Here is a 26,875-nt window from a genome sequence, read left to right as displayed (position 1 = left end):
GCTCCTTGGAAAAGATCAGGTGGGGAGCAGCCACGGGGGTCTTCAGTCTTCCTGCCAGACCCTCCCGTGACTCCAAGTCCAGCTGCAGCCATAGTCCATTTCACACATCCTGCTTTGCGGAGGCCAGTTCTTCCTCCACAACTTCTATCTGGCTCTTTCCCACTCGTCACCTGAGCTACATTTATGGAGCCACCACGTTGCACTGAGCATCATAGTGGAAAGGCATCCTGGGAGATGGTATAGGGGCTGTAGGTTCAGACTGACCTGGGTTCAGATTCTACTACCCTTAATTACAAATGGGGTAACATCTGGCAAGTTACTTATCTGTGCTTGAGTGGTTTTTTTAAAAAACGGTTTTCCTCTGTAGAAGGAGAATAATGACATCATTTTCATAGGGTTGTTGCGAGGCTTAGAAATAACACATGCTCCTGCACACACATTGCAGTCAGTTCAGTATCTACCTGGGGTCAGGAGGATGTGACCTTTGCTTCTGTGACCTTGAAGTTGTTACTCAATGTTTCTGAGCATCAGTTTGTGAAACGGAAACACGATGCCCCGCTCCTTGGGTATTTGGAGGCTGTAGCTGGATAATAGGTGTGAAATAAGCTATCGTAGACCCTGGCCATTAATAACTCTTCCTGTTTCTTGCCGCCGCATCAGGGTGCACAGTTCCCCTCCGTACGAGGACCTCTGCTCCTCTTCGCCACCGCCCCGCGTGCGCATGCATCCCGTATCGCCGTGGGCTGACGGGTTTCTGCCATACCTGTCAGAGGAAAAGAGGGCAGCTGCTCAGCTCCCGGGTGGGGAGCGGAAACTACAGTTCCCAGCCCTCGCTGCGCCGCCGCCGGGGCTGGGAGCGGAGCGCGGCAGGCCCCTCCTCTGGGGAGGAGCCTATGCGGGGGGCGGGGTTAGGAGGTGGTTGGAGAGTGAAGCCAAGCCAATGAGACCAGCTGCTAATAAGTGGGCTTGGCTTACCCTATAACAGTGGCAGGAGGAGGAGAGCAAAGCTATTGAGCCAGCGAGGAGTGAAGCTGAGCCTGGCCTCACACGCTCCTAGAGGACCACCTCCTGAGACAGAGTTCTTTTTCCCCCTTCTTCTTCTTTCTCCAAGCTCCCCTCCTGCCCTCCCTCCCTGCCCAGTACCATGCATTCTTGAGTGGCAGCGTCTGGACTCCAGGCAGCCCCAGAGAACCGGAGCAAGCCAAAGAGAGAGGACTGGAGCCAAGACACTCTGGTGGGGGAGCTTGGATGCCTGGCTTTCTTTGAGGACATCTTTGGAACGAGGGTGGCTTTGGGGTGGGGGGTTGTGCTGCAGGCAATCCAGCCCGGCCCCAAGATGGACACTTCTGGGCACTTCCATGACTCCGGGGTGGGGGACCTGGATGAAGACCCCAAGTGCCCCTGTCCATCCTCCGGGGATGAGCAGCAGCAGCAGCAGCAGCAGCCGCCGCCGCCACCACCGCCAGCACCACCAGCAGCCCCCCAGCAGCCCCCAGGACCCCCGTTGCAGCCTCAGCCTCCGCAGCTTCAGCAGCAGCAGCAGCAGCCACCGCATCCCCTATCTCAGCTCACCCAACTCCAGAGCCAGCCTGTCCATCCCGGCCTGCTACACTCCTCTCCCACTGCTTTCAGGGGCCCCCCTTCATCCAACTCCACCGCCATCCTCCACCCTTCCTCCAGGCAAGGCAGCCAGCTCAATCTCAATGACCACTTGCTTGGCCACTCTCCAAGTTCCACAGCCACAAGTGGGCCTGGTGGAGGCGGCAGGCACCGGCAGGCCAGCCCCCTGGTGCACCGGCGGGACAGCAACCCCTTCACGGAGATCGCCATGAGTTCCTGCAAGTACAGCGGGGGGGTCATGAAGCCCCTTAGCCGCCTCAGCGCCTCCCGGAGGAACCTCATTGAGGCTGAGCCTGAGGGCCAACCCCTCCAGCTCTTCAGCCCCGGCAACCCCCCGGAGATCATCATCTCCTCCCGGGAGGACAACCATGCCCACCAGACCTTGCTCCATCACCCCAATGCCACCCACAACCACCAGCATGCCGGTACCACCGCCAGCAGCGCCACCTTCCCCAAAGCCAACAAGCGGAAAAACCAAAACATTGGCTATAAGCTGGGACACAGGAGGGCCCTGTTTGAAAAGAGGAAGCGACTGAGTGACTATGCTCTGATTTTTGGGATGTTTGGAATTGTTGTTATGGTGATAGAGACCGAGCTCTCTTGGGGTTTGTACTCAAAGGTAGGGGCTGCAGTTTCTCTTTGTACCTTCGAACAAAAGGAATATGTAGGTAGCAAAAGAGAGAGAGTCGGGGAGAGAGAGAGAGATTGGGGGAGAGAGAGATGGTGGTGGTGGGGAGAGGCGTTTGCTCAATTATATCGAACACTTAACTTCCCATGGTTTTCCTGCTTAATCCTGGGAGAATTCATTCCTTGCTTCCCTTGGAGGGGGGACATCCCCACACACTGTGTCTAATTTGCGGACTCTGTGTTAGGGAGGATTAAAGAATCCCTTCTGAGAAATCATCTTTCCTCCTGGCTCACTCGTACTAAAGCATAACCCAGCAGCTTAACGCACCAATTAATTACACTCTGCCTTGATGTGCTTGCCAGTTCCTGTGACTTCCCTCCTCTCCTCCCCTCCCTGCTCCACTCCATTTTCCCGAGGATAAAAAAGAAATAAATGTCTGGGTGGGGGGTGGGGATTCCATGCCAGCCCCTTCTCTGTCTTCTCCCTCTCTTCCCAAGTTTCCATTTCCCTCCTCCTCCCTGAGAGACTTAGGGCAAAATAGAAAAGCGCCGGTGATTCGGCGTCTCCTGTGGAGGGAGGGGGGCATGGGGTAAAAATATAGGCAGAGGAAATCAGCGGTCCTTTCCCTCAGGAAAGAGGACTCAGAATAAACCTGCTGCTGCCTCGTAAACACCCCCTGATAAAAATGGCTACAGGTGTTACCCGGGCAGAGCAGATGGGCGCCGCCTTGGCATCAGCCGTGGTGGGGTGGGGTGGAGTGCCTCTCCTTGGGGTGGAATGACAGGGTTTCCCGGGCGTCCCCAAGAGCCCGCGCCCCCGGCTCAGCCCCAGTTCTCCCCTCCCACCCCAACTCCTTCTTCTCGGGGATAAATAAGGATGAGTGTGTGCGCGAGTGTGTGAGTGCGCGCCCCGATGGAGAACCGCGGCGGCGGCGGCGGCACCGGCGTTAGCGGGGGAGCTGGCCCCGCTGCTCCAGCCTCTGTCCAGTCCCCAGGCGGAGGAGGGGGCTTCCCTCCCCTAGCGGGCTTGGAAATCGCGTCCTCCAAGGGAGTGGGGCTTCAGGAAGGTGGATTTCTGTCAAAGCTCTGCTTGCTGGGAGCCCTCCTGCTGCGAGCTTGAAGGCTTGGAGACCTGGGGAGTCACTGGGCAAGTGGATTTTTTTTTCCCCACTGTACCCTTCACCCGCAGTTTAGTTGTTGTTGTTGGTGTGTGTGTGTGTGTGTGTGTGTGTGTGTGTGCATGCATGCTTGCTTGTTGCTTGGATTTCTCTACTTATTTGTCATTTTGGGCAGGGGGTGGCTAGGCTGGCCAGCGGGTAGCTGGGAGGGGCTCAGCTGTTGGGGGTTTCAAATAGAGCTTGTTTCAGGCTGGGCACAGCTGCTGCGAGACTGTCACATTCCTTGTTGAAATCCAGCCACAAAAACCTGGGAGGTGCTGATCGGATTTCCCCCATTCCCAGCCTCTCGCTCTCTGAGCAGGGGATGGGCAGATCTGCCTGCTCTAGAAAGGGGTGGGGCAGACCTGTCAGACGGCCTGAAGAGCCAGAATGAAGACTTCCAGGTGGAAGGTCCTGGCTGCTCAGAGGGCATTGCCCCAGCTCTGGGCAGCTCCCGGAAGTCGCCTTCATCTCTGGAGGTTTAGGATTTGAGCCCCTCAGTGAGCTGGAGCGAGCAGGGTTTCCCCTGGAATCGCAGCTCACTTAGTCATTCCCTGTAATGAGCCTCTGAGTCTGCAGGTCTTTCTGCTTGCTGCCTTCTCCTGCTGGGCGCTCCAGGAGAGGGGGCCACTGACCTCGGCAGGCCTGGCAGCCACCCTGGGCACAACCCTGGCCCCCTCCAGGCTCTGCCTGGGGACCAGGAGCCCTTGCTGGGGCAAACTGATGCAGGCCCAAGTGCTGGGGGGTGGGGAGAAGGGGCAAGACCCATACCCTCTCTTGTAGTGAACCCCTGAGCTCTTAGGGGAATGGCTCTTCATTGAGACAGCTCCCAGTGCGGGTTCTGTCTGTGCACATTTGTCCTGATGGGGTGGGAGGGTTGCTGGAGCAGGTGGTTCCCTGCTGGAGTATTCAGGGAAAGGGGCTTTCCCAGAGCCCAAGAAAGCAGACTCTGGGGCAAAGGAAAGTGGAGGTGATCCAAGGAGCTGGGCTTTGGCTAATTTTAAGTTGATGACCCTCTGGCTAATGGATGCATGGAGGGGAGCAGCAACCCAGAAAGTCTTGCCTGCCTCAGCTAATGAGGTGGCCACTTCCTGTGCACCTTGGGGTTGGTCTTGGTGCTGAGCAGGGTTCACTTTCACCTGCTCACCAGCCCTCCCATGCTCTATCCAACCAGGCACTGAGTCATTATGGAACAAGTATTTTCTGGGTGTCTGTGTCAGGCCCTATGGGCCTAGGAGGGGGTTAGGGCAGCTATTGCCTCTCCTCTCTTGGAGGCAAATAGGGTTGTTTTAAAGAAGCAGAGCAGAGTCTGAGTTCCGGCTCTGCCACCTCCAGTGTGTGATCCTGGACAACCCATGTAGCTTCTTCTAGCCTGTCTCCCCAGCTGTCAAGTGGGGAGAGTAGGGTGCTCCATGTAGGACCTATTGCTATTGTTATTGATGATGGGAGGAAAAAAGATGTCTTTTTCCTCTGTTATCTAGCTCTGGCTTTGGAATTAGTTGGGGCCTTGATAGGCTTGGAACCAAGACTTGTCAGTGGAGTGAGAAGTTGTTCCTTGGAGGGGAGAACTTTGGAGAACAAGCTGGGTCTTCTGATTCACAAGCCTGCTTGTTAAGTCGCTTCAGTCGTGTCTGACTCGTGACGTTCTGAACTGTAGCCCACTTATGTCCTCTGTCCATAGGATTCTCCAGGCAAGAATACTGGAGTAGGTTGCAAGAATACTGGTTCTCTTCCAGGGAATCTTCCTGACCGAGGGATCAAACCCTTGTCTCTTATGTCTTCTGCATTGGCAAACAGGTTCTTTACCACTAGTGCCACCTGGGAAACCTGGAAACCACCTATAACATGGGTTGCAGGGGAGGTGAACCTTTGTTCCCCAGCCTTGCAGAGAAAACAGAGTCTGTTGTGATGAGAGGGTTTAGGTCAGAATGAAGAATCACCAGCTGGGAGAACTCAGAGACCGTCAGTGACCCTAGGGATGGATGACTGACAGCCTCTTTTGCTGGAAAACTGTGTTTTGTTGGTTTGCTGACTGGTGTGGAAGCAGGAGGATGGACAGACTGGATTATTCTGTCCTGATGGTGACAGTCCCCACTCAAAGGCCCGGGGGAGAGGGACACACTTTCTTTTCCCTGAGTGATGAAGATTGCGAACCTTGTGTTTGAGCTGCCGCTTTCTGTAGTTTTCTGCTCTTTTTCATGGGGCTGCGGCCTTCCTGTTTGCCTATCTCTGGCTGCTATCTGTTACTGGGGGAGGAATGCACCACAGAGGCCTGGCTCTCTTGAGAAGAAATGGCGTGACTCCTGAGCATAGTCAGTTCATGCTAAAGGGTGACAGCCCAAGGAAGTAAAAGAAATCAGGATGGAATGGTCCTTGGCCTCCCTTTCACAAGCCACAGGTGATGATGGGAAAGGAAGGTGGGCTGAGGTTACAGGAGAGCTGTTTGTGATCACACCCACGCCGTGGCTCCTGATGGTTATTCCCGAACCAAACGAGGATGAGGTGTTTTCTTTACACGTGGATTCACCCTTGAGGACTTAGCCCACAGTAGGGCCAGGGAGAAGGAAATGGCAACCCACTCCAGTGTTCCTGCCTGGAGAATCCAGGGACAGGGGAGCCTGGTGGGCTGCCGTCTGTGGGGTCGCACAGAGTCGGACACGACTGAAGCGACTTAGCAGCAGCAGCAGCAGGGCCAGGTCTGGATGTCCTGTTGAGGAAGGAGTCTTAGTCCACTGCATTAGTGCTGGTCAGGGTTGAGGAATGAGGTTATGGGGTCCTTTTGGCATGCTTTATTTTCCTCCAGAGCCGGTCTGAGCCACACCTGCTCTGGCGTCATACACTGACTGCTGTGCTCTTTCAGGGAGAGCCGGGGCTTGGTGGCTGCCCCCTCCCCATCTTGCCATCCTGCTGGTGCCTGGGCTGGTGCTTCCGTCCAGCGGGGGAGTCATCAGTGGCCTTGTGTCTCAGGGAACTCCGGTGTTGGGTGGTGGGGTCAGCCTGGGGGAGGCTGGGAAATGCTGGGGCAGCAGAACGGCTGTTTTGCACAACCTCAAACCACTTCCGCACCCCCGGACTCACAATCCGAGTTTCACCTCACAGGCAGAGCCCATCCTCTGCCCCTCGTGCCCTGCTCCCGCCCTCCCCACCAGCTTCCTGCCTCTCTGCTCTTCCTGTCCCCTGGGGGCCTTGTTGCTGGGCTCACCCAGGCCACTAGTGGAGGCATGGGTATGCCAGGCTTCCCCGGGCTGCCCTATCTACTCCCATGCGTGGCTTCCTTTCTACAGGCTGCCTCGTGGGAGGCCAGCCTGAGAAAGGCAGGCTTCTTTGCATACCCCGGGGAGCTCAGTCCCCTGGAAGTTCACCCTTTCAAGAGAGTGGGGTCCTTTAGGGCCAACTGGTAGCTCTTTGGTGACCTCACAGAGGTCTACCCCCAGCCTCCAGCTGGAATAATTGAGTGAGTTCACTGGTCCCAGCTCTTCTGTTCTCCTGCCCTCCCTATCGTGGAGGGCTTGTTTGCAGACCAGCAGCTGATGCTGGGTTCTGGGTGAATGGTCTACACCTCCTGCCAGACCCAGGAGCCGCTCTGGGGTAGGAGGGTGACTGTGGGGCAATGTCCTGGTGTTTGGGAGCAGATGCCGCAGGGTACTCATGTCTGTGGTTTCCAGCATGTTGGGAAGGTAGGAAAAGGTCAGATTCCTCTCCTTGGAGCCTCCCTGTAAGACAGGGAGCAGACGGCAGGAGACTTTTTTTTTTTTTTAATTATTTATTTGGCTGCACCGGGTTTTAGTTGCAGCATGTGGGATCTAGTTCCCTGACCAGGGGTCGAACCCGTGCCCTCTCCATTGGCAGCACAGAGTCTTAGCCACTGGACCACCAGGGAAGTCCCAGGAGACTCTTTATAAGCGATTGGCTGGAGGCAGGCACCCAGGTAGCCAGCCACCCAGGCCCGAGGCATATGTTTTACAGTCACAGGTCACACCCAGTGTCTTGGCCCAAGGAGGTCAAGAGAGACTCTGGGAGCATGAAAGTGAGTCCGTTCTCCCACCCAGGGTGGTGGTGACTCTATTTATAACCTTGGTGGACAGTCTGCAAATGAGTCAAACGTTTGTAACCCACAGAAGGGACAGCTAACTTTTATATATGCTTCTCCTTTGCATGTCATGACACTATTTATAACTGTCCTGGGGGGAAAGACTTCATAACACATCCGGACTTCCTTTCCCCACAGGCAGTGCTCCCTGCTGCTCTGGCCCTGGCATCACCACTGGGGCATTTATCGGCTGCATGGGCTCATTATAAGCCTGGTGCGTGGCCTTGTATTTCCCTTACTGAGTTTGCAGGAAGGGGGGATTTGTGGGGCCAGGGTCCACAGCAAAGATCTGCTCTAAAACATAGAAGGTAAAGAAAAACAAAATGAAAAGAAATTGGAGTAACCTCTGTTGAAGTTGAGGCCCGGATGGAGATGTAAAATCAGAACTGAGAGCTTTGGCTTTGTTGCAGTTATTTGTAAAGCACATTTGGGGGAGAAAATGAGTATATGAGATGGGGAGAGAGGGAGCGAGAAGGAGAGAGAGAAGGGGTGGTGAGAGGCGGCTGTGTACTGATTAGATACTGCCTTCCTCGGCTCAGCGGCAGGCGGACCAGCTCATTCCTTCATTCGAAGCTGTTTTTCTTCTCTTTCTTTCAAAACCCCAAAGGGAGAGAGAGAGAGAAGAAAGCCTCCTAGTCCTCTTTAAATAATGAGGGTGGGGAATTCTAAGACTGCACGGCTCTTAGGAGCTGTGGGGAGGAAAATTCTAGTGCCTTTTCTTCTGGTGAGGAAAGTCCGGAGGAGGCTGTTGGGTTTGGGGGTGCCCCCTCCCCCTCCCCTGTCATCCCACCTCCAGGACCTCGGCTGGGATCCGAGAGAGCAAGGATGGAAGGGGGAGCTGGGGGCAGGGACCACCCTGCCTATTCTCTGGGCCTGGCCCTGCAGGGGCCATGAATGCTGGGTGACAGGAGTGGGGAGGCAGGGAGCATTTGCGCCACACTGGGTAACCTGCCACTGGAGAGTCCTGGAGGTAGGGGGTGATCACAGCCCCCTTCGTAGGTGACGTCACGGGGCCAGGCTGACACTGCTGGTGGGTAGCAGCGCTGGATTAAGAACCCAAGGCCATTAGAGTCCCAGGTTTAGGCCTTTCTGCTTGCCTGCCTGCTGCTGGAGAAATTGCTTATCATTCTTAAGAGACAAACCAAGGTTTATGGGCCTGAGAGCTGCAAAATGTGGGAATGGGAGGAACTTTACCAAGGGGCGAGAAGGGGCTTGATAGAGGGTGGGTACCAGTGCAGGTACCCAGAGGACACAGTGTGTGCAAGACGGCAAGGGGGCGGGGACCCACACGGCAAGGGGGCAGGGCCCTGGAGGCAGCCTCAGTCCAGGGAGACATGTGGACAGGCCCACGGTCTGTCCTGCGCTGCCTCCTCACTCGGAGGTCTGGTGACACTGCTCTGGGGCGAGGCTGGCAAAGCTGAGAGGGCAGAAGGTGTGGGGATTACAGGAAGAATAGGCGTGTATCCTGCAAAGGCCTGGACCAGGCGGGCTCCTGCTGCAGCCCTGCGGAGCTCGCCCTCCACTCCCTGAGAGTCAGCAGGACACTGCTGTGCATGGCTCCCTGGCCTCCGGGCCCTCCTTTGTGCTCCCCTTCGCCCTCCTTTCCTCTTCTCCAGCTCTGACTTCAGGGCTCCTTACTGGGGTGACCCGTACGTCTCACAAAGTGTTTCCATGTTTGTTCCTCAGGATCCCCACCTCAGCCCTGGGAGTCATTACAGTCTGCAGTCTCTCACAGATGAGAAAACTGAGCCTAGCGGGGTTAAGTGGCTAACTCCTGGTGACCGTGTGAGGAGAGATGGGTCTAGAATGAAAGTTCAGGTGCCCAGTACCCTACTCATCTCTCTGTTCCAAACCCCACCACAGACCTCTTCTGGGGATTTGAGTGAGGGAAACTTCAAGGGCTTCCCCTTCCCTGCTTCTAGAACTTTCTTCTGCATCCGTGAGTCCCAGTTTCCTACTTCTTATTTAGCTCTTGTCAGCAGCAGTTAGTGTTCAAGGAAGGCCTATCTTTGCTTTAAAGAAGCCCTGTAGAGGTCACTCCACCTCTTGCTTCTGACATGCAGTGTGGCCTTTGTCAAGTCCCTTCACCTCTCTGGGTCTCTGATTTTCCAGCTTAAAAATGAGGGCTGAACTCAGATGCTGAGCTCCTTTCCTGCTCCGAAACTTTCCGATTCCACTGAACATGCATTTGTCTCGGCTTTATCACCAAGATGCCAAGCCATAGTCTTCCAGCTCCTGTTCTCAAGGGGTGCTGGGCCTGCACCCAGGTGCGATCCACCCAGGCTGGGCTGTGGTTTCTGCCAGTGGTGTTGGGAGTGCTGAGGAAGGAGGCAGTCATTTAAGATGTTGGGGGGCTCCCTGTAGGAGGTGGGATGGCCCCTGAAGGGTTAGACAGACCAAGATGGCAGGGTCATGGACAGAGGGCCTTTCTGAGAGTGAGAACATTGGCAGCCAGGGTAGAGGGTTCAGGGTGGGGAGGGAACAGAGCAGGGACAGCGTGGAGTTATCCCCCATGTGGTGTCCAGAGGGACAGGGAGGGAGGAAAGGAGAATCTGGGATTTAATATCTAGTTAATAACTGTAATTGCCAGGGGCTTGAGTGCTGGAGACCCGCAGCTCTTCTTAGAGGTGATACCGATTGGCAGAGGTGGCCTGGCATGGCAGTTGTGGCCGTGGGCTCTGAGCTCGCATCTGGACTCAGCAACCTCCTAGTGGTGGGTCCTCAGGGAGGTTCCTGAACCTGGGGCTGGTTTCTCAGATGTTCAGAGAGAATCAGGCCTGCCTATAGCATACATGGAACCCAGGTCAGAGCTGGGCATACACTGAGCCCCGACTCCATCAGTGGTTGCTTTTGTGAGAGCGGTGTTTAGAAGATGCTCCTGTTAGCCCAGAGTCCCCACCACCCCGAGCACAGTGGGGGAGACAGGGGTGCGGGCGCACATGTCACCCTCCACACAGGTGGCTGCAGGAAGCGGCTCTGGAAGGCGGAACACGTGTGGGAATGCCCCCTGCTCCTGAAATCAAACGGCTTCACCTTGGCTCCTGTTTCTGACTGGGTCCCTGTGGGTAAGTCTGTAGAAGATGGAAGCAGGCTGTCCCCTGGGAGGTGGGGCTGCGGCAGTGGCCCGGCTTGGGCTTCTGGAGCCTTCTAACCTCATGGGACCCAGTTATTCTACACTCAGCGTCAGCAGTCTGTGGCCTGGCCCCAACTTGTTGGGTGTGGACCTGCAAACCGGACAGGTGGAGAGAGATCAAAAATAAGCCCAGGGAGCCAGGCCAGAGGCTGAGAGGCCCGGAGGAAGGTCAGGGGGACACACGATGACCAGGCAAAATGAGGCTGGGAGCATGGGGTGACAGGGAGAGGGCCAGCCAGGAAGCCTTGGGATAGAACTGGGCAGGGAAAAAAAGGCTTTCCTGATGTGTCTTCAAGGGAACACAGCTTTTTTCCCTTCAACACTTGCAATGGGGTACCTTCTTGAATTCAAAAGGTCGTAGGGGCTTGTGAATCAATCTCCCTAAATAAACAGTTCTCTCTACCCTTTCTGCTCTGCATGCATGCTAAGTCACTTCAGTCATGCCTGACTCTTTACGACTCTATGGACTGTAGCCCGCTAGGGTCCTCTGTCCATGGGATTCTCTAGGCAAGAATACTGGAGTGGGTTGCCATGCCTTCCTCCAGAGGATCTTCCCAAACCGGGGATTGAACCTGCATCTCTTAGGTCTCCTGCATTGGGAGGTGGGTTCTTTACCACTAGCGCCACCTGGGAAGCCCCCTTTCTGCTCTGGCAGGTAACTGTCCCACCCAGGCGTCAAGGAGCAGAAAGAGCAGCTGGGTCGGGGAGGGATGTACCAGGGCATCGGGGCTCACCCTGCATGGAAGCCATTTTTTTTTCAATAGGCCTGGTCGCAAGGTAACCAGAGTTGTATTCTGAGCAGAGCCGCGTTAACACTAAATGAACAACATGCAAATGATGTGTGAAATAAGATGCAAATTGGCATCTGTTATTTTTGAGGCAGCATGTTGGGCATTTTTCTTAAAGGACAGGCATTGTGCTCAGTGTCAAGTGAACAGGAAACTGTCTTACGGGATGCTCCCCTAGTAGCTGAATGGGCTGGTACCTGCCCCTCAGGGTTCACGAGCACCAGACCAGCCAGCCAGCATCTTCAGGAATCATTGGTTTTTAGCTTGAGCTGATAAATGGAAAAGCCCAGGAAGCTGGGGGTCTTGGCCAGGGCCCCCTGGCAGACGAGGGAGGGGAGGAGGCAGGTGATCTGGCTGATTGTGGGCAGCTGGGGAGAGATTGCACTGGGGGCTAATGCTGGCCCAGTTCCTTGCTGCTGGTTGGTCATATGGCCAGTGACTCAAAGTCTCTGAGCCTCAGTTTCCCCATCTGTAAATGGAGAGAGTGGCTTTCGCCAGCCCAGTGAGAACTAAACGTGATAATGGTTGGGTAAGTGGCCAGCCCGGTGGCTGGCACATCCCGAGCTGCCAACAAACGGCAGTTCTTCCTAGCGCCTCTGCCTGAGTTGGCACCTGCCTGCATCCTCGCAAGGTTCCACCAGCAGGGATTTTTGCACAGCCTTTTCTCCCTTTTAAGAAGATTTCTGATTTTAACAAATTGGGACTTAGCCATTTTCTCTCTCTTCTGGCTTCCATCGGGGAGGATGTTGGCTTCCTCAGCCGGTCCCCAAATAGCTCCCACAAGTGGGGATGCCCAGAGCCACGGACAGAGGTGATGTCACCTTCCTCTAGGATGAGGGCACGTTGCTGTGGGTTGGGCTACTGCCTGTGGAGGGACTCAGAGCTGGATGGCATTGATGGGTTGACCTGGAGAGGCCTCCTCTGGGGACAGCTGCTGGCGTATCTGAGCTGGTATGGTAACATAGCTCCCTGAAGGGCCAACCTCCATGGACCCACCTGTGTGACATGGACCCTGTACAGGCCTCCCACCTCTGTGAGGAAAGGGCAGAGACCATCCTCCTCTTTACAGGGCCCCAAGGCCCAGAGAAGTTATGTAACTTGTCCAAGGCCACTCAGAATTGTGAGTGGAATCCAGGAATTCTGTGGTTTAGTCTCACTGAACAGCCGCTATATGGCAGGCCCTGTTCTAGTTTCCAGGGGTGCAAAGGTCTATGCCCTTAAGGATGCAAGTCAGCTATAGGGGTGACTCCTCAATGAAATGTGTTGCTCTCTGCATTCTCTTTCTAGAAGGGTTCAGACTTTCAGCACAGGCCTGGATTCAAATCCTGGTCCTGTGCTATTGAACTGTGTCACCTTGAGCAGTGGTCTCTTTATCTGGAAAGAGGGATTATAATTCCTTTTGTTGAGGGTGGAGTTGGAGGATTCAACTTGTCACAGACCTGGCTACTGGGGACTCTTTTGTTCTCACTGCTCCATGGCAATCTTTGCCATGCTGTTTCTTTTGAGAGTTCAGGGGCCATGGGATTGTAGAAACCCTTTAGAGTTGGGCCCATGACTCCCTACCCTTCCTGCTCTTGGCTGGAGTGAACATTCAGCCCTGTCAAGGTGCTCTTCCCTGCTCCTGAGGGGCTAATGATGCTGAGCTGGGTAGGAGGACATTTTGGTACAAGAAGCCAGACTGTGTGCCAGCGATGGAGATCCTTCAAGAGTGAAATGAAACTGATGTGAGTGGAGAGCAAGTCCAGGATGGAGCTTGAGTCATGAGGGTTTCCTCGAGGGTGGAGGGGACCATCTATAATGCATCTGTTCTCAGCAGCTCAGCAGAATGCCCCGCTCTTAGAAAATGGAAACTTCTTTCCCCTTTCAAAAGAATGACTCCAAAGCAACACTCTTAGTCAGGAGTGTAAAAAGGAGCAGATGGAGGAGGAGAGGAAAATGAACATATATCAGGGCCTACTGTGTGCTTTCATACACCTCCTCTCATCTAATCCTCACAACAATCCTTGTTTTACAGATGACTAACCCAAGGCTCAGAGAGGCTGGTGACTTGCTCAGGATCTTACGGCTAGGAAGTGGTGGTCTCGGGGCTCAGACCCAAGAGTGGCACAACGCATGCCTTGTGTGGCAGACATGCTTTTGCAGACCACCTCCTGGCCTGGGCTCTTTCAAGCCAAAACTCTGTTCTCGTTCTCTCCACACTTGCCCACTGTCAGTGTCTTTCCAGCCTCCTCGGAGCCTCAGTGGACGATTTGAGCTCTGGAGGAAGGGGTGGAGGGGAGGAGAGAGAAGGGGAGGATGTCAGCTTGGACACAGGGGTCTACTGAACCTCCAAGAGGCCTGGGCACGTTGACAGGGAAGGCTGGGCTCTGGGGCTGAGGACGGCCCCTGCGGGCTCTGGAGGGGCCAGCTGAGCAGTCAGCTGTCGTGCTTTGGTGTTCTTGTCCCAGCTCTGCAGCTTCCCGGCTGTGCAACCTAGGTGTCAAAGTTGACCTCTGTGACCCTCAGTCTTCAGATCTGTGAATAGGGATGACACTGTGGGCCGTGAGGAGCCAATGAGAAGAGACCCAGCACTGAACTCATGGTAAAGGGCTGGGGCAATGCCAGCTGGGTTTTACCATTAATTTTCTCATTGTACAACCTGAAAACTCCAAACACAGACTTAGTCTCCAAAACCCAGGGGACTAGATAGAGTCCCTGACCTTGTGACCCCTCCTGGCTGGACCATCTGTGGCTGGCCTGGCCAGCAGGCATCTCCCTGGGCCCATTCCATTTCATGAACAGTCCAGTGCCCCCCTGCCCCCCACCACATCTCCCCCACCGTTGGTCCTGTTCCCAGTTTATCCCAGGACCACCCCCGCCCCAGCTTCACAGGCCCCTGGTCTTTTGTGAGTAACTTGACTCATGAGGGTTGACAGGTGCCAGGTTGACTCTGGAAGTTCAGCACTTAAGACATGGAGCTCCAGGCTGGTGGGGGAGGCGGGTGGTGAACAAGCCATGACAGGTATGGTGGGAGTTTTGTAGGAGACAAAACCACACACATTTGGGTTCGTGACTTGACCCATAAAGCTGAGCCTGAGTCTCCCATTCCTTCTGCCTCTCTTCCCGCAGGCCTGTCTCACCGCACTTCTCATCTTCGCTGTATCTGGCTCCCAGTCACCCCCTGCCTCCTCTCTGTGGCAGCACAGCCTGGTGTTAGGAGAGCAGGCTTTCACATGACAGAGCTGCGTTTGAACTTCCTACTGCCTGTGTGGCTTTGGGCAAGTTGATCCAATGCTTTGATTCTCTCTCCTTGGAGGTTCAGCTTAACCCTGTTTCTGGGGGCAGTTGTGAGGATTCAGTGAGGCACCACTGTTTGTGAAGCATGTGACTTGGATTTTGGCCCTTGCTGAGCGCCAGGGAAGCCTGTGGGTGAAGAGAAAGGTCCTGGACTAGGAGGGAGGAAACTTAAAACTTGGTTTCTGGGCCTCTGTTTTGTCATCTGGAAAATGGGAGAAGTGAGGTTGATGATAATTTTTCACTTGGCCATTTTAAGGGAGGAGGATCGTGAGGACCAGATGGAATTAAGGAGTGAAGGGGAAGAAAGCTGTGATGGCCTGAGTGGAGTGGTGCTTGGCTGCTCATGTTTTGGGGGTGGGGGAGGTGTGCTGGGGAGGTTTTATCTGCCTACCCAGGAGTGAAAACCTGCAAAGGCATTGTAGCTAAGTGGATTTTCTCACTATCAGGAGACAGCTGAGAGACAGACCCTTCTGGCCAGCCTCCCTGCCTGCTGCCTCCTCCCTGCAGGCCAGCCCTTGGCATGAGGCCTGTTCGGCTCCTGAACCCTCCTAGCAGCAGGGATTTAATTACTATAATGTAAGTAGCCGTGGCTCAAGGCCTTCTGGCGGAGGGGAAACAGATTTGTCTTCTCACTGGGAGGATAAAAATCGATAGGAAGGAAAGGCAATGTACCTTCCTCTGGAGTGTGGGGCTGGTGGATGGCTTTCTTGGAGGTGTGGGGAGAGCGGCCTGCATGGCAGTGGGCAGGAGACACAGGGTCCGGTTCAAGGATCTTTGCTTCTGGCTTTTGTCTTCAGTGCGTGACTCAGCTGAGCTGCCTCTGTTTCCCCAGTCACATGCCAGGCACCTCCTGCGTGCCTTGCACCTCCCTTTAGAAATTTCTAGCCGAGTAGGGAGCCCAGGAAGAAAAATAAATAACTTTATTCATTCAGTAAATAGTTACTGACCACTTATTATGTGCCAGGGTTGTTCTAGATACCACAGCTATAGTAAAGAAGCCAAGGAGATAAAAACCCTGGCTTCTGGAACTTACATTTTAGTAGGTAAAACTGACAATACACTCTATGTTAATTACACTTTATGTTAGATGGCAATAAATGATGTGAAGAGAAAGAAAGCTGAGACGGGAGGGCTGGGAGTTCTGAACGAGTTGTAATCTTAAATACATTGGACGGTCTCACTGAGAAGGTGACAATTGATGGGAGATCTTTAGGAGGTGAGGGAGGGAGCCCCGGGGGAATAGAAAGAGCAGTTTGAAGGCACTGGGTCAGCAGTCTGCCTGACATGGTCTGAGCAGCTCTGACCAGTACTAATATAGTACAAGCTACATCTGGAATTTCAGATTGTCCAGTCACTATATTAGAGAATGGAAAAAGGGAAATGTGAAATTAATACTAATAGTATTTTCTGTTTATCCCAGTGTGGTAAAAAGTATTATCATTTCAATGTGTCATCAATGCAAAAGATGATTGAGATAGTTTAGATTCTATTCTTCCTGTTAAGTCTCTGAAATCTGGAGTGTTGTGTATCTTACAGCACATTTCAACTGGACACGAAATTTTCACTGGAAATACCTGATCTGTATTCAGAGTTCATAAAATTTACATTTAGAAAAGTAGACTCACATACTCAGATTGCAGCAAATATATTTAAAAGTTTTCCAATAGATGAATGGAGTGTCATTTTTAAAATATGTTATTGAAAATGAAATACATTAAATTCTTCTGCACTCGCCACATTGCGGGGCTGCAGTGGACATGTGGCCAGTTGCTGCTGTGTTAGAGTGCCAGTCCTGTGCAGTGAGGCTGAGTTGGGGAGGGATGGGGACGTGGAGGAAGCGTGAAGGGAGAGAGGTCAGAGAGGAGGCGGGTCTGACTACAGGGCTTTGCAGGCCATGGTGAGGAGTTTGACTTCCACCCTGGGTTAAATGGGAGCAGATGGAGGGCTTTGAGTGGAGCAGTAACAGACTCTGACTTACATCTTGATAGGGTGGCTCTGGCTGCAGTGATGGGGACAGATGAGGCGGTGGGGGCAAAGGTACCCAGTTAAGAAGCTGCAGTCACCGTCCAGATGAGGGGTGGTGGTGCTTCAGAACTGGGCAGTAGCAAGTGGGTGGTGAGAAGTGGTTAACTCCTCGACAGTTTTGGAAGGAAGGCATTCCTGATAAACTGGAGGCAAGGGCAAGATAGTGGGGGAGGTGGTGGAGAAAGGGAAGGTCAAGGATGAGGCCAAGATTTTGGCCCAAGACTCAATGGACATGAATTTGAGCAAACTCCAGGAGATAGTGGAGGACAGAATAGACTTTCATGCTGCAGTCCATGGAGGCGCAAAGAGTTGGACATGACTTTTAGCGACTGAACAGCAATATATAAGGATGGAATTTCCATTAATCAGAATGGAGAAGACTGAGAGAGAAGCAGTTTGGGGGAGAAGATGGGAGTTTGGGATCGGACTTGCTAGATTTGAGGTGTGTCAGTTTCAATATACTGTGAATAGCATGGGCCCTGAGGTTGTGGGAGGTCAGAGGCCTGGGGCGTGTAAGTCTTCCGCCGGAACCCCTGCACCATGACGGATGACTCCCCTCCCATTCCCAGGGGCAGTTCGTGGCACAGCTGAATTTTAAAAAACATTCAAATAAATTCTCCGTGCCTCCAGCACCATCGATGCTTACTTCCTGAAGGTCACTGGAAGTTGCTAGGGTCTTCTGAGTCAGAGTCATATTTCAAGGTCACATCTCCCTGCTCCCGGCTGACCCCAGAACAGTGTGATGAATAAAAAAGAGTCATACTTGGTCAAGAGCTCTCCCAGCACGCTGGGAAGGCCAATTTTATGGGAAATTACTAAAACAATACAAGACTCTGAAGCCACGCATTCCTAATTTCCCAGCACTTTAACTCTGCAGGAATGTGGGGGAAGGGATTAACTAGGGGTGGGGATGGGGAGCCACTTACAGGGAGGAGGAGGAGGGGCCTGGCCTCTGGGGACCCCCAGCCTCCTGTTCACCAGCCGTGTCACTGAGTGCCAAGGGCTTTTAGGGGCCGTGCCAGGTGCGGTCACACCTGCTTCTTTTCCAGCTAGGAGGAGAGTTGGGAAAGGGCGCGAGAGTGACTTGGCTTCTCCCAGTCCTACTGGTGTCCAGCCCTGGGACCTGGGCCTGGAGAGTGAGGGTCCTGGGACCTGTGGACAGAGGCCACTCCATTCTGGCAGCCTAGGCCTGCAGGGAATGGGTCTTTTGACTTGGGTCCAAATCCAGAGACTGACCGTTTTTCGGTGAAACTTCAGTGATTTGATCTTTGAGTCGGTTAGCGCATCCGTTGCGGAGAAGGCAATGGCAAGCCACTCCAGTACTCTTGCCTAGAAAATCCCACGGATGGAGGAGCCTGGTGGGCTGCAGTCCGTGGGGTCGCTAAGGGTCGGACACGACTGAGCGATTTCACTTTCACTTTTCACTTTCACACATTGGAGAAGGAAATGGCAACCCACTCCAGTGTTCTTGCCTGGAGAATCCCAGGGACGGGGGAGGCTGGTGGGCTTCCGTCTGTGGGGTCACACAGAGTTGGACACGACTGAAGTGACTTAGCAGCAGCAGCAGCAGCAGCAGCAGCACATCCGTTGAATGGGGGTGATGATGCCTGCCTGGGCAGTTTTGTGAAGTGATGTTAATGAATGACTTTAATGCTGCGATGTAACGCTTAGTAAATGTGGACTCTCCTCTTCCTTCCACGGATGTAAGAATTGCCCGTGGAGGGGCCAGCTCTGCCCTTGGGATGGAGGGAGGTGGTGCGGAGGGGAGTGGTGTTGGAGTGAGGATGACCAGTTAGCACTGAGAGGGAGTGAAAGAGAAGGAAGCCCCTGTCTGAAGGGGGGGCGTGAGGACGAGGAGCGCGGCCTCCCCCCTCCATGAGGGCGGCACCTCACTCTGTGCCTTACATCAAAGCTGTTGAGTGGGGTGACTTTGCTCCCCAGAGGAATATTTGGCCATGTCTGCAGACATTTTTGGTCACCATGACAAGGGGAAGGCTGTTACAGACGTCTCATGGGTAGAGGCCAGGGATGCTGGTAAACATCCTACGACGCACAGGGCAGTCCCCACAACAAAGAATTACCCGGCCCCAGTGTCAGGAGCAACGGGGCGGGGAAGCCCTGCTTCAGATGACTCATTCTCACAGGCTTCTTGTGGGGAGGCATGAGAAAATGGATGAGGCTGCTGTATCCGCTGGAGCGTGCCACTCCAACCCCTCTGTCCCCACACCCTGTTCTCAGGGCAGCCCTGTGTCATGAAGGGCTCTGGACCAAGGCCCAACTCGGTGGAGCGTGTCCTTGTGTTTGGTCTCCGTGTCCTTCGCCCTTGCAGGCCTCACGTGTAATTGGGATGGGGTGTCTCCACAGCGGTGGGCTGTGGGGTGGGCCCCGTGGGAGCCTGTATGGGGAAGGCGCTCCATCAGCTGGGCTGTTCTGGCGAACAAGGGCACTAGGATTGGAACCTTTCCACATTTGCCTTTCCGTGAGTGATCCTTTAGGAGAGGGGAGTCCAGGAGCGCCTCTCTGTCCCTACAGGGCCACGTGGCTGTTCCCGCAAGGCCTGCTCCATCTTGCTTCTTGTTTTGTGTGTTCCCGAACAGGTGGAGCTGAAGTCTCCTTTTGGGAAGATGGAATTTGCAGGGAAATGCAGGGTTATTGTTTCTGTGCTGTGTGAGTGGGAGACAGAGCCGGTTGAGTGGCAGATTCTGTGGCAGGGGAGAGTCAGCTGAGTGTGCCAGCCTGGGCATGGCTAGAATCCCTTTGGGGCGAGTGAGCCAGGATTCCCTGGTTGCCCCCTTGGAAGACTGTTTGTTCTGAGCTCAAGACTGACCGCAGGGGAAGACAGGCCCCGCTGATGGGGAGGATCCACATTGATGAATGGAATCTCTGAGGGTGTTCTGGGCAGACTTTCCCCGAGGCCTGTTCTGTGCCAGGCATAGGCCCCAGAAATGTTGGGGGACAACAAGATGGATAAAATGTGCTTGGGGCTTGTGGGTGGGTGGCCAGGCTGCCACGACTCTGAGGAGGAGCAGACTGTGACAAGGGCCCTGATAAGGTGGGGCATTACACTGAGGGCACGCCAGGAACCTCTCACATCTGGGGGCGTCCTAGAGGGAGTGGGGGTGCAGGCTTCGTGGGTAGGGAGGGCTTCATGAGGCAAAAGGGAAAGAGTGTTCCAAACTGCTGGCACAGTGTGGGCAGAGGCCCAAAGTGGGGGTGTGCCCGGTGTTCTCAGGGAGGGACAAAGGAGGTCGATTTTCCTGGAAGTGCTGGGAAGAGAGGACTGGAGGGGGACGTGGAAGCTGCCCATGGGGCTCACACACCAGGCCAAAGAGGCTGCACTTCTCTCTGAAGGCACAGGGAGCCATGGAAGGTGTCTGAGCAGAGGAGGGGCATGATCAAGCCCCAGCAGAGGATGGGTTGTTTCTAAAAGGAGGAAGCCTGAAGCTGGGAGGCTGGTTAGAAGGTGATTGCAGTAGTTCTACAGAAGAGGTGAGGGCTTGAACCAGGCTGAAGGCAAAGATGGGGGAGGAGGTAGGGCTTCATGGAGGCCGAATGTGTTCACTTAGTAAACAGTGTTAGTCGCTCAGTTGTGTCCAACTCTCTGGGACTCCACAGACTGTAGCCTGCCAGGCTCCTCTGTCCGTGGGATTCTCCAGGCAAGAATACTGGAGTGGGTTGCCATTTCTTCTCCAGGGGATCTTCCCAACCCAGGGATTGAACCCGAGGGTTGCCCTCCTTGCAGGCAGATTCTTACCGTCTGAGCCACCAGGGCAGCTTCACGTTTCTCCACCCTGGATGTTGTGTGTGAGGGTCACGGCAAGCACTGGGCCCTATTCCCCTTACCGCTCTGCTCAAACCCAGTGCCTTCTTGGAGGATGGGAAGCCGTGAGCCTTGAAGCAGCCCGCCAGTCCCAGGGGGTGGGATGGCACAGTACCCGCACCAGCCACGATCGCTGGGGGGCTTTCCTTCTGGAACCCACGGGGCTCAGCCCTGGCCTCCTGCCAAGCCGAAGGGAGGTGGAACCCACCCTCTTCCTGCTCGTTTTCAAAGACAGGGGAGGAACCACGGCAGCGGGCCGCAGCCAGCTCCTCTGGGGCTCACATCACAGCGCGGGTGCTGACAGGCTGTGCTCGTGGGCAAGTTGCCCGGTCTCCCTGAACCTCAGCCTGTGCAAGTGTGAAATGGGGGTCACGGTGCTCAGCCCCCGGAGTGTTGTGAGAGAGGATTAATAAGGACACAGGTGTAAAGTTCTTAGCTCAGTACATGGCCACGATTTCAATTTACAAGACACGGTGACAGACTGGCGTGACGGGGCGGGGAGAGCAGGGCCCTGTGGCCTGTGATGGAGATGGAGTCCTGGGAAGTGGTTGACATGGTTCTGTCTTGAGGGTGTTGCCTCTGAGGGGTCGGTCCGGGCGGCATCCCAGGAGGGTATCCTGCAGGAACTGGGTGATGCTGGGGGTCTTCCAGCTGTGGGGTTCACAGGAACCGCCCTTACTAGTTGGCTTGGAATCAGCTTTTCAGAACTCCCGTGTGGTGTAGGTGGTCCCAGTATGAGGCTCAGGAGCTGGGTCAGTCTGGCCTTGGTCCTCAGCACCTCCCTCCCAGGGACTGGCTCCACCTCTGCCCAGGGTCCTGCTGGGTCTGGGCTCAGCGCAGGCTCCAGAGAGGAGGAGCCCTGTGTTTGGGATCAGTGATCTGATACCTGCCCCGGGCTCTGCCCCTTCGCTGTCAGGGTGACCTGGGCAGGTGTGTGGGCTCTCAGGGTGGGGGGTCAGTGTCCTCATCCACGATGTGGGGGTGATTGTGGGAGGATCCGTGAACTGAGGTCTGGGGAAACCCCCTGCGGTGCCTGGCTTATTGGAGCTCTCAGCAAACATTTGGTGAATAAATGAAGGCAAGCCTGGGTAGGAGGTAGAAAGGGACGTTGAGGGGTAGCCCTGAGGAGAGGCCAGGGAGTAGGGTGGATAGTGAGGGGGTGGGCTTGATCCCAGCTCAACTCCTGGCTTTGTCACTTGCTTCCGGGATGTCTTCCTCATTACTGCCATGTGTGGGTAGTAGGGACAGGAGGTTGGGCTTGGGGGCCATCCTCATGCCCACCTCCCCACGTGGCGATGGATCTATAGGGGTAAATGGCACCAGGGAAGCATGCAGAGTACCCAGGAGCATGCATTCCTCCTTCAGGAAGCACGGTAGGCAGTTAGGGCAAAGTTACCCCCAAAGATGCTCCCCAAATGCCTTTATTTCCCCAGTTGCAGCAGTGCAGAGAGCAGGGGGCCTTCTGAAGGTGAGTGTTCTTGCTGCCCTGGCTGCAGGTCATGTATTCCTCTGCTCTTTTCTCTTCTGAAATGTGAGCCAGCTCTGTAGACACTGGCTGCAGCCACCTAAGGGCAGTGGTGGACCACGGCCTGGGAGGGACTGCGGGAGAGCCATCTGCTCCTGTGCCCACGATGAGGGGGTATACTGTGTGGAGAATGTAAAAAGATAAGTAAGAATAAATAAAACCAACTAGAAGTCATTTTATTACCACCACGTGTGTGCTCTTCATAAGATCGGTGATCAACTCCTCCCTCTCTAGGGCCAGAGGCTGTTCCCCCTTTCCCCCCACCACCCCGCTGGTATGTCCTGCCTAGTGGTCCTCCAGAAAAGAGCCTCAGAGCTGTTGAAGGCAGGAGAGGAGCTCACAGAGCCCTGCCGAGGAAGCAGAGGGGATCTGGAGAGGAAGGCATTTATGATGGCAGTGGCAGCGTGGATTTGGAGCCCAGGAGACCTTGCCAGGAAGTGAGAGGAGAAGGGGGCGGGGAGATGTGGGCAGTGGAGGTGTCTGCCGTGAGCTCAGGCTGGGGAGGCATTGTCCAGGCCCTTTGGTTGTGGGCAAGGAGAGGGTGTGTTCCATCTCCCTCGGGCCCAGCAGGAGGCCAGCGCTGAGCCCCGTGGGTTCCAGAAGGAAAGCCCCCCAGCCAGGGTGGCTGATGCTAGCTAGTATGGGTGCTGTGCCACCCCGCTCTGTGGGACTGGTGAGCTGCTGCCTGTCCTCCAAGGAGGGAGGTCCTTCAACTGGGGAGGGGAGGAGTCGGAGCTGCCCTGAGGCCTGGGGGAGCTGGAGGGGTTTGGAGAAGGCAGGAGACACACTGGGATTCACAGTTCTCCACCTGGCAGAACAGGGATGTGCATGAGAGTCAAAATGAGTGCTTTTAGGGTTTAATGACCATGACTGAACAGGTTTCCTTGCAGGGTTGAGGGAGGGGCCCATGGGGAAGGATTGTGGGAGCATCTCTCCAGACTGTGGAGGCTCAGCGGATATTCAAGGGGGGAAAACTTGTCCCTGGGGCTGGCTCAGGCACAGGCTGCATGTGACTGAGGTCTGGCAGGGCTTGGCCCCCTTTCTCCCTGAACCCCTTCTGAGGGATCGGCAAGGCCCTGGTCTGTTTTGGAGCCAGATACCTCCGGCCCCTGCTGCATCTGAAGCAGATGTGTGTTCCTCCAGATGGGCCTCTGTGGTCCTGAGTTGGTGGGGTCCCTGCAGTGAGGAGAACAGAGACCTTTGGGACTTGCGGGCATGAGGGTCCCTCTTTCGGATCTGCTTCCCAAAGCAGGTGCATCTGGTTCCAGCTGGAGCCTGTTTGGAACCCGTGAGTAGGCTGATGTGTGGCTGGCTGGGGCTTGTGGGGCTGAGCAACCAAGCTAAGCCTAGCCCACAGGCATTTCCCAGAAACCCATGGCATCATCACAGTGTTGCCTGGGTGTTGAGGAGTTGGCAGGAGGTAGTGTGGGACAGCAAACAGGTGTAATCTGGGTGTTGACTCTGAACAGTTGGTCCCAGACGCCAGAAGGGCTGCGTTGAGGAGGATCCTGAGGTGCAGTCTGAGCTTAGTGGGAAGAGTCCTGTGATTGATTGATGATGTCTGTACCAGGCAAGGAAACAGGGCAAGGTGGCAAATGGTAAGGTATCTGTCTTCCCTGGTATGGTGGAAAGACAGCCTATGTTTGATTTTAGGTGAGTAACTTTTACCTCTCTGGGTCCTTCACTTCCAACCTGATACACGTATTGTGGGGACTGAGTAAGAGAGTGGCGTGGAAGTGCTGTGTGAAATACAAAACAGCAACGCAGGGTCAGAGTGGGGGTTTTGTTGTTATTGAGTCACCCAGGACTCCCAAATGGCCTAATAGTAATAGTGTCTGCAGTCACTGGACCAAACCACGTCACGGTCTGCGCAAGAGCCGTGGCTGATGGGACGGGTGACCTGGATGGTGCCTGGCACCCACGCCTTTTATCCCCTCTTCGTCAAAGTGTCAACAAAGTGTTTGGTCACGTGTCCAGTTGGGGGTCACTCATTTCTCTCACTGATCCTCTCCCCAACTTAAGATTTAGAGACTGTTTTCATGTTTAGTAAGAAAAGGACGGAAAAATATCTCTCCCCTTGACTCTCACACTCCATTAAAGATAGCAAAATTGCTTTATAAAGTCTGAAAGCCTGACAAGAGCACATACACTAATAACGCATGAATTATGCAAATCTGTGTAGTCACTTGATTTGCATAATGGAGGGGCTGGAGGAGGGCTGGGGAGGGGAGAGGGTGGGGGTGAAGGCACCAGCCCAGACCTGTGTGTATCGGGGACACCCGTTCTCTCCTCCTTCCCCAGAGGGCGACTGTTCCTCAGCCTTCCCCGCCCGGGCCTGCGTCTGTCCCTCTCCCGCTTGGCTGCACGGCCATCCCACCCCTCACAGGGGTGTCACCGAGGCAGGGCCACACCGCCCTGTGCTCCCCTCTCATGTGGAACTGGCTTCATTAAATCTCACAGCAGCCCCTCTGTGTACAGACAGCTTTCCCCGGGAAGTCCCCCGGGTCATTATTTCTCCAAACTGTTCTGTCTCTCAGAGGTCATGGACTTCGTTAAGTGCCGTCTGGAATTGTAACCACTGCCAAGTGCCTTTTTTTCCGGCTCTCTGGGAAGTGAGGGTGAGGAGGCGTCTGGAGAGGAGAGTTCACTTGGCCTCCTTGGTTTCTGATCATTTGGAAGGATTTGGTCCCCTGCCTGTCAAGTGGGCTCCATCTTCTGCTTTTCCCTCCGCCCGCCCTGAGCCCTTGCTAATCTTTGACTTCAGCTTTGATGAGGGCTGAGGTTGGGGCTGGGGATACTTGAGGCCTGGCTCCTGTGGGTGCTGCCTGGGAAGCCTGGGCAACTGGGGCTGCCCAGACTGAAGGGGTGTAGGCACCAGCTGCAGAGGTGGGAAACTGGGAGGGGCTGTGCTGTTGGCTTTTCCAGAAAGCACAGACACTTCCTGTTCTGGGTAAGGGGGATGTTCTGCATGGTGGCTGCAGGGACCAGCCCTGGTTGGGGAAGGGGCAGGTGTATCTAGCTTTTGGAAAGGCTGAGCAGCCTGTGAAGGCTCCCAAACAGGCTGGCGTTCAGCTCAGTTCAGCATACTTACTAGGTGTCCAGCCCTGTAGGCCAGGGCTTGTGTTAAGTACTAGAGCCATGGAGATAAAACAAGTACTTGCAGTTCTTACTGAGCTGATGAAGAAGCAGATCAACCCCATGTTTTCAGGTCTGAGGACTTCCCAGGTCTCCCCTCACCTACTGGCTCCCTGGGGTTCCCACCCTTTCCTGGCTGCACGTGCCCTGCTTAGCACCCGCTGTCCTGTATGATGCACCCACACATGTACACCCTTGCCATGTTTCCCTCTCACCTGGCCATCCTCTTGGGATCCTCTTAGGCCAGGGCTTTGTTCTGGAGAGAATCTAAGTGGAATTGTCAGCTGAAGAAGCGGCAGAACGTACTAATCACATGACTCCCTGAGCGGTCCCTCACACACGCTCAGCCCGCTCTCTCCAGCCCCTCCTGCCCCTGGTGTCTTTGCTCCTGCCGGGCGCTGGGGGATACTCTTGAGCAGGAGAGCAGGGCATGGTAGGTAGATCTGAAAGACTTGCTGCAGGAAGTCTGGAGTGAGGGAGGCTCCGTGTTGGATCACAGGGGTGTGAGCTGGAATCCTGACTCCGTCACCTATAAGCTATATGATATTGTTTTGAGTATCAATTTACCTCATTAAGAAATTGGGGGCTTCTGAACCAACAACATTCTGTTAAGCAATTATTCTTCAATTAAAAAATAAGAAAAAGGGGGAAATAGTACCTTCATGGTTCCTAAACTTTGCTGCATTTTGGAATCACCTGGGGATCTTTGTTGTTGGTTAGTGACTAAGTCGTGTCTAACTCTTGCGACCCCATGGATTGTAGTCCACCAGGCTCCTCTGTCCATGGGATTTCCCAGGCAAGAATACTATTTCCTTCTCCAGAGGGTCTTCCTGACCCAGGGATCAAACCTGTGTCTCTGGCATCTCTGGTGGATTTTTTGCCACTGAGCCACCAGGGAAGCCCTTGGGGATCTTTAAATAATGCTGTACACTGTGTCACTCAGTCGTGTCTGACTCTTAGTGATCCCATGGACTGTAGCCCACCATGTCTGATTTCCAGCTTTTGACCTTCTGATTTTGTTGGTTTGGGGTGTCACCTGCTAGCAGTAGTTTAAAAAACTCCCCAGTTCATACTGGGCTGCAAAGTTGGAAACCTCTCATAGAGAGGAGGACTGAAGGGGATCTTGAAAACACGTGGGAAAGACTTGATAAATGGAGGTGATTATTTTTTAATTCAGTTTCCTGCCTCTTACTCCATTTATTGTGGGATCTAAGGGAGAAGAAGGGTTTTCATTTTTACTCCATACTGAGTTTGCCCAGAGTGCTGGCCCTGCATGGCCGTCAGTGGCCCTTCTTTACTAGAAAAGCCCCTCCCTTTCCCCTGTCACTGTCTCAGCAGCCCTGGGGCAGACCCCTGGCTGCCTGAGAGTCTCCAGGGAGTTCGTGATCAGACCAGGATGCCTGAGAGGGGATCCAGAAGGAGCTGGGGGTTGATGGTAACTGACCCGGCCTCCATGAACCCCCCTGGTGACTTAGGGGACGGAAAGGCTGGTCTCCACACAGGCCTCTGGGAGACAGAGGCCTAAGAAGCTGGCACGTGGGACACTTAAGTCTGGGTGTGGTGGTCTGCTGTGGGGTGGGCTCAGGGGAGGGTGTCGGTGGGCACAGAGTTGGGGAGGGGCCTCTTCCTTGACCCCCTCACTCTGCTCCTGGGCACGTTTGGAGGCTCGGCAGACCTGA

At 54.6% G+C, this 26,875-nt stretch overlaps 1 protein-coding gene across 3 annotated transcripts in view; it reads left to right on the top strand.

Moving 5' to 3' along the window:
- The first annotated feature begins 1,000 nt into the window (after positions 1–1,000).
- Positions 1,001–26,875, top strand: part of KCNN3 (potassium calcium-activated channel subfamily N member 3) — a 173,563-nt gene continuing 147,688 nt past the window's right edge. For 2 of the 3 annotated variants that reach the window (XM_088835828.1, XM_055401522.2), the window contains exon 1: positions 1,001–2,239. In XM_088835828.1, the coding sequence (XP_088691954.1) occupies positions 1,337–2,239 (903 nt within the window). In that variant the 5' untranslated portion in view covers positions 1,001–1,336. Of the gene's footprint in view, positions 2,240–3,130; positions 3,395–26,875 lie in introns of those variants that run through there. The other variant, XM_088835829.1, reaches the window with a different exon arrangement.

The sequence above is a fragment of the Moschus berezovskii genome, chromosome 4 (genome assembly GCF_049115385.1).
Source record: "Moschus berezovskii isolate FMDL1 chromosome 4, NW_MosBer_1.0, whole genome shotgun sequence".
NCBI classification, from domain to species: domain Eukaryota; kingdom Metazoa; phylum Chordata; class Mammalia; order Artiodactyla; family Moschidae; genus Moschus; species Moschus berezovskii.
This window is presented reverse-complemented; position numbering and strand designations above follow the sequence as displayed.